This window comes from Chiloscyllium plagiosum, unplaced genomic scaffold, assembly GCF_004010195.1.
Source record: "Chiloscyllium plagiosum isolate BGI_BamShark_2017 unplaced genomic scaffold, ASM401019v2 scaf_99966, whole genome shotgun sequence".
In the NCBI taxonomy this organism is placed as follows: Eukaryota; Metazoa; Chordata; class Chondrichthyes; order Orectolobiformes; family Hemiscylliidae; genus Chiloscyllium; species Chiloscyllium plagiosum.
Genome location: NW_025201419.1, coordinates 83 through 7,080, shown reverse-complemented (window position 1 = coordinate 7,080; position 6,998 = coordinate 83). Strand labels below are relative to the sequence as shown.

Sequence of the window (6,998 nt, the reverse complement as noted above, 5' to 3'; positions counted from 1 at the left end):
AGGGAGGGCCGCGCTGTCGGAGGGTCGAGGGTCGACTCCCCCCTCCCCCCGCCACTAGACCTTGCTTCACACTATGTATTCATCTCTGACTTCAAACTGTTCATGGCTTTTCTGCCCACCATCTTTGCATGAAGAGAATTCCAAAGATTGGGGAATGCTTCCCCCTCGAGGTTTGGAACGGGCGAGCCCATATTTTTGAAGAGAGCGACGCCTTGTTTGAGCTTCTCCCCCGAAACCTCTCGGGGAGATCCTGCTGGTCCCACCTCTCTCCGGCTGAGCAGACTGGAATCTCACCGGGGCAGAAGCTGCCGGAGATTCGAAGCAGTTGAGGGTTTTCTTTGGAAGATCGTCCTCTCTCGGTTACAGCTTGCAGCTGGAGTTCCCCTCCCTGCCGCAGGTGAGGAGATCGGACTTCGGAATTTGGCTTTTGGCTAAGGGCTGTGTTTCTGGGATGAGATTGGACTGGGGGTCCAGAGTGTGGTGCTGGAAAGGCCAGCGGGCCCTCTGCATTTCTTCGGGCAAAAGTGAGGACTGCAGATGCTGGAAATCAAGAGTCTCGATTCGAGTGGTGCTGGGAAAAGGGTACTCTTGGGCTCCCTTCTCCCCAGCCCCTCCTCCCTCTCCACCCCGGGGGCTCCCTGCCTTCATTCCTGATGAAGGGCTTTTGCCCGAAACGTTGATTCTCCTGCTCCTCGGATGCGGCCTGAACTGATGTGCTCTTCCAGCACTTGACTCTGATCCCCCCCCCCAGCATCTGCAGTCCTCACGTTCTCCCTGTTCCTGTATCTGAACAGTTAATTAGTAAGAACAACTGCATCCTTCGCTCTGCTAAGTTTCCCAAGAGGGTTGAGTCACTGTTGCTTGTGCTTCACGTTACATTTGCGTTTCGATTCCCAGCATCGTGTGTCTGGGCTGTCTTCTTCAAATATTTTGAGGGGGTCCCGTCTGGTCTGGACCCTGACATCCTTCCTTTGAATAGGCCATTATTCTCGGGCACACTGCTTTGGATGCAGTCTCACCGAGACCCTGTTCAACTGGATGCAAGACTGAACTTGCAATCAGCTTTTCTGACGGCTTGCTGCTTCTGATCGCGAACCTCTTTGTGAGCCACGCTTCGGGACACCCAGATCCCTCTGCACGCCAGAGCTCGGCGGCCTCTCACGCTCCCGTTGCGCTTTGCCTGCCCAAGTGGCCTCCGTCACATTTTACGGCGTGTTCCACCTGGTGCCAGGCTCCTCGCGGCACGCTTTCCGGTCTGTAGCGGCGGCGCCGCCGGGAAACCTGGCCTCCTCAAACTTTAGTCCGCGCCTCCAATTCGAAACGGCAAAGAGTTGAACGTCAACTGTCCGCACCGCCCCGTGGCGCCTTGCCCAAGGCTGAAGAGGGTTCGTCATGCCAGCTTTGTTTCCAGAGCACGTGCCAATCTTCCATCGGTGCCAACGCATGACCCCAGCGCCGTCATTCCGAAACAACCTCCGACGTGGCGCCTCGTCAAATGCCATCTGGAAGGCTGGCCGCAGGACAGCTGACTGCTTCCCTTTGATCCACATGGCATGGGACCGCCTCCTGGAAGTCCAGCCAACTGTTTGAGCATGGCTTCCCTTTCACAAAACCATGGGGACCCTGCCCAATTACACAGAACCTCAGTAACTACCCTCCAGCAGCCTCTCGAAAAGCAGCTCCCAGGTTTTCCCCTCTGACGGGTGGTGTGGCACCAAGATATGTCTGTGAACCACCATCAACAAACTGAGCTCTCACCACATTCCAGTCAGTGGGATCTTGCTGTGCTCCAGTCATTACACTTCACTTCCGTGGATGGAACGTGTTCCCAGACATCCTGCAGTGGCCGTCAGGTCTTGGACATCCAAGCGCCCTTGAGGATGACTGCTGACTACAATGGCTGCATTACCACCCAGAATGCACCTGGCCAGAGAAAGCCCTCTATCGCTCTCACTGCTGGAACGGGGCGCGCAGGAGATGCTGGGGAGAGGGGAGGGGGGCTTCCTCAGTCACAGCGCTGGACTGGGCACAGCGCCAGGGTGGGGATGGCACAGACCTGTTGGTGAAGGCAGCTTGGTGGTCGGTCAGCACCACACCCGGAATGGACTGCTCCCGGAGAAACCTGTGGAAGGAGGAAGGTGGGAGGGGCTGGCTGTGATCTGGCTCCTGCAGGGTGACGTTTGTCCCAGAGGTGGCAGCAGAGAGAGACTTGAGCAGACTCTGGACCTGTCCAGAACACAAGAAGAGGGGTGAGGCATTGGGGGAGAGGGGTGAGGCATTGGAGAGAGAAACAGAGGGCGTGCGAGAGAGAAACAGAGGGCGTGCGAGAGAGAAACAGAGGGCGTGCGAGAGAGAAACAGAGGGCGTGCGAGAGAGAAACAGAGGGCGTGCGAGAGAGAAACAGAGGGCGTGCGAGAGAGAAACAGAGGGCGTGCGAGAGAGAAACAGAGGGCGTGCGAGAGAGAAACAGAGGGCGTGCGAGAGAGAAACAGAGGGCGTGCGAGAGAGAAACAGAGGGCGTGCGAGAGAGAAACAGAGGGCGTGCGAGAGAGAAACAGAGGGCGTGCGAGAGAGAAACAGAGGGCGTGCGAGAGAGAAACAGAGGGCGTGCGAGAGAGAAACAGAGGGCGTGCGAGAGAGAAACAGAGGGCGTGCGAGAGAGAAACAGAGGGCGTGCGAGAGAGAAACAGAGGGCGTGCGAGAGAGAAACAGAGGGCGTGCGAGAGAGAAACAGAGGGCGTGCGAGAGAGAAACAGAGGGCGTGCGAGAGAGAAACAGAGGGCGTGCGAGAGAGAAACAGAGGGCGTGCGAGAGAGAAACAGAGGGCGTGCGAGAGAGAAACAGAGGGCGTGCGAGAGAGAAACAGAGGGCGTGCGAGAGAGAAACAGAGGGCGTGCGAGAGAGAAACAGAGGGCGTGCGAGAGAGAAACAGAGGGCGTGCGAGAGAGAAACAGAGGGCGTGCGAGAGAGAAACAGAGGGCGTGCGAGAGAGAAACAGAGGGCGTGCGAGAGAGAAACAGAGGGCGTGCGAGAGAGAAACAGAGGGCGTGCGAGAGAGAAACAGAGGGCGTGCGAGAGAGAAACAGAGGGCGTGCGAGAGAGAAACAGAGGGCGTGCGAGAGAGAAACAGAGGGCGTGCGAGAGAGAAACAGAGGGCGTGCGAGAGAGAAACAGAGGGCGTGCGAGAGAGAAACAGAGGGCGTGCGAGAGAGAAACAGAGGGCGTGCGAGAGAGAAACAGAGGGCGTGCGAGAGAGAAACAGAGGGCGTGCGAGAGAGAAACAGAGGGCGTGCGAGAGAGAAACAGAGGGCGTGCGAGAGAGAAACAGAGGGCGTGCGAGAGAGAAACAGAGGGCGTGCGAGAGAGAAACAGAGGGCGTGCGAGAGAGAAACAGAGGGCGTGCGAGAGAGAAACAGAGGGCGTGCGAGAGAGAAACAGAGGGCGTGCGAGAGAGAAACAGAGGGCGTGCGAGAGAGAAACAGAGGGCGTGCGAGAGAGAAACAGAGGGCGTGCGAGAGAGAAACAGAGGGCGTGCGAGAGAGAAACAGAGGGCGTGCGAGAGAGAAACAGAGGGCGTGCGAGAGAGAAACAGAGGGCGTGCGAGAGAGAAACAGAGGGCGTGCGAGAGAGAAACAGAGGGCGTGCGAGAGAGAAACAGAGGGCGTGCGAGAGAGAAACAGAGGGCGTGCGAGAGAGAAACAGAGGGCGTGCGAGAGAGAAACAGAGGGCGTGCGAGAGAGAAACAGAGGGCGTGCGAGAGAGAAACAGAGGGCGTGCGAGAGAGAAACAGAGGGCGTGCGAGAGAGAAACAGAGGGCGTGCGAGAGAGAAACAGAGGGCGTGCGAGAGAGAAACAGAGGGCGTGCGAGAGAGAAACAGAGGGCGTGCGAGAGAGAAACAGAGGGCGTGCGAGAGAGAAACAGAGGGCGTGCGAGAGAGAAACAGAGGGCGTGCGAGAGAGAAACAGAGGGCGTGCGAGAGAGAAACAGAGGGCGTGCGAGAGAGAAACAGAGGGCGTGCGAGAGAGAAACAGAGGGCGTGCGAGAGAGAAACAGAGGGCGTGCGAGAGAGAAACAGAGGGCGTGCGAGAGAGAAACAGAGGGCGTGCGAGAGAGAAACAGAGGGCGTGCGAGAGAGAAACAGAGGGCGTGCGAGAGAGAAACAGAGGGCGTGCGAGAGAGAAACAGAGGGCGTGCGAGAGAGAAACAGAGGGCGTGCGAGAGAGAAACAGAGGGCGTGCGAGAGAGAAACAGAGGGCGTGCGAGAGAGAAACAGAGGGCGTGCGAGAGAGAAACAGAGGGCGTGCGAGAGAGAAACAGAGGGCGTGCGAGAGAGAAACAGAGGGCGTGCGAGAGAGAAACAGAGGGCGTGCGAGAGAGAAACAGAGGGCGTGCGAGAGAGAAACAGAGGGCGTGCGAGAGAGAAACAGAGGGCGTGCGAGAGAGAAACAGAGGGCGTGCGAGAGAGAAACAGAGGGCGTGCGAGAGAGAAACAGAGGGCGTGCGAGAGAGAAACAGAGGGCGTGCGAGAGTCCGAGCGCGAAACAGAGCGTGCGAGAGAGAAACAGAGCGTGCGAGAGAGAAACAGAGAGCGTGCGAGAGAGCGAGCGCGAAACAGAGCGCGTGCGAGAGAGCGAGCGCGAAACAGAGCGCGTGCGAGAGAGTGAGCGCGAAACAGTTTGCGAGAGAGCGAGTGCGAAACACAGAGCAAGAGAGAGCGAGCGCGGAACAGAAAGCGTGCGAGTGAGAAACAGAGAGCGTGTGAGAGAGCGAGTGCGAAACAGAGTGTGCACGAGAGAGTGAGCGCAAAACAGAGTGTGCGCGGGAGCGCGAAACAGAGAGAGAGAGCAAGCACGAGAGAGCATGAGAGCATGAGCAAGAGGAAGAGCCAGTGAGAGACGGGCATACCCCTCCTTCAATGCTGGAGTTCTGTCGAGACACCGGGTCAGTGTGAGCCCAAATCGAATAGCCCTGACCAACCTGAAATTCAGATCAGAGCAAATCACAACAGAACCACACTCTACACAAATCCGACACACTCTAGTACCACTCTCCCCTGTCCCGTTAACTCCCTGACACACTCTAATCCCACAAACCCTGCCAGACACACGCCTGGAGCTCAGTGCTTCCGACCCTGAGTTTGTAGCCAGTCCCCCGCTCCACGAACCTGGTTCATTTCCAGGTAAGCGTCGATGTTTCCCAGTCGGATGGGGAAGTTCCCGTTCTTCATGTCATAAACCACCTTGGAACTGCCGATATAGTCAAACGTCTCCTGGAAGGAGAGAGAAGATGCGTGAGGGAGAGTTACTGTGTCTCGAACCCGGCGTGCATTGCCCCGGTGACCCTGACATGCAGCTCCGCACCGTATCTACCCAGCGGCCTTACCCCTTGGAAGAAGAGGAACATGATATTTTTCCGCAGCGTCCCGATGTCCGGGAGATGACTGAGAGCCTCAGCGGCTGACAGCAGGGCGATAAAACCAGAGACTGTGCTGTCGGCTCCAGGGGCGACCCCCCAGAAGAAGGAGCGAGCATCAAGCTGAGGGGAGAGACGGGGAGAGAGAGACACACAGTCAATGAGAATTTGGGTCAGAGAGATGTACAGCATGGAAACAGACCCCTCCGCCCAACCCATCCATGCCGACCAGATATCCCAACCCAATCTAGTCCCACCTGCCAGCACCCGGCCCATATCCCTCCAAACCCTTCCTATTCATATACCCATCCAGATGCCTCTTAAATGTTGTAATTGTACCAGCCCCCACCACATCCTCTGGCAGCTCATTCCATACACGTATCACCCTCTAAATTACCCATTGTGCCCAGGGATGTGCAGGTTAGGGTGGATTGGTCATGCTAAATTACCCATAGTGCCCAGGGATGTGTAGGTTAGGGTGGATTGGCCATGCTAAATTACCCATAGTGCTCAGGGATGTGCAGGTAAGGCTGGATTGGCCATGCTAAATTGCCTGTCGTGCTAGGTGCATTAGTCAGAGGGAAATGGGTCTGGATGGGTTGCTCCTCGGAGGGCCGGTGTGGACTTGCGGGACCGGAGTGCCTGTTTTCACACTGTAGGGGAATCTAATCGACTCAATAAGAAGGGACAGAAAACTGGAAACTACAGGCTGGTTATCTTGAGGTCAGTCGTGGAAGGCATTAGAATTGATCATGAAAGAGGTCATTCCTGTAATTGGGGAGAATCAGCGTGCTTTCCCGAAAGAAAAACCCACAGTTCACCCATTTATGGGAGTCCTTTGACAGAATTACACGCACGGTGGATAAAGGAGAAACCGGAGTTGTACTAGACTTGGATCCCAAGAAACCTTTGCTGAGATGCATGTCAAAGGATAGAGTTGGAAAATAAAAGCTTTTGGTGTAATCCGCACGGAAAAAAACAGCACGTATGTAAACGGGGGTCTTCATACTGAGAAGAATTTCCACTGTGTTGTAAGCACAATCACTGCTAAATGGGACAGACTTTGAACTGATCGAGCAACTCAAGACTGGCATCCAGGAGACACTGGGGCCAAGACTGGCATCCAGGAGACACTGGGGCCAAGACTGGCATCCAGGAGACACTGGGGCCAAGGCTGGCATCCAGGAGACACTGGGGCCAAGACTGGCATCCAGGAGACACTGGGGTCAACCCTGGATCAATGGAAAGGGCGGTGGGGGCACGCCGGTTGCAGCGCCAGGTTTACCTAAAACTCACCAACCTGGTGAAGCTACCAGACAGGACTACCTGGGAGCCAAACAGCGTAAGCAGCAACAGATCGAGCGAAGTGATCCCACAACCAATGGATCAGCTCAAAGCTCTGCGGTCCTGTCACATGCATTTGCGAATGGGGCTGGATGCTGAAACAACTGTGGTGGAGGTGGCTCGACAAATAGCCCCCATCCTCCACCAAGGAAGAGCCCACCGCAGCAATGGAAAAGATTACGCTGGAGTGTTGGCAGCAATTTTCAGCGGAATGAATCCATGGGGACGCCCGGCTGACTCC

General features: G+C 56.5%; 1 protein-coding gene across 1 annotated transcript; it reads right to left on the bottom strand.

Moving 5' to 3' along the window:
* Positions 1–1,935: 1,935 nt before the first annotated feature.
* ncstn (nicastrin) lies at positions 1,936–5,605 on the bottom strand. The gene is made up of 4 exons (XM_043684951.1): positions 5,384–5,605; positions 5,166–5,270; positions 4,907–4,978; positions 1,936–2,226 (listed from the first exon to the last, which is right to left on the bottom strand). The coding sequence occupies exons 1-4, from the start codon at positions 5,603–5,605 to the stop codon at positions 1,951–1,953; spliced, it is 675 nt and encodes a 224-aa protein (XP_043540886.1). The 3' UTR covers positions 1,936–1,950.
* Between the last annotated feature and the right edge of the window lie 1,393 nt (positions 5,606–6,998).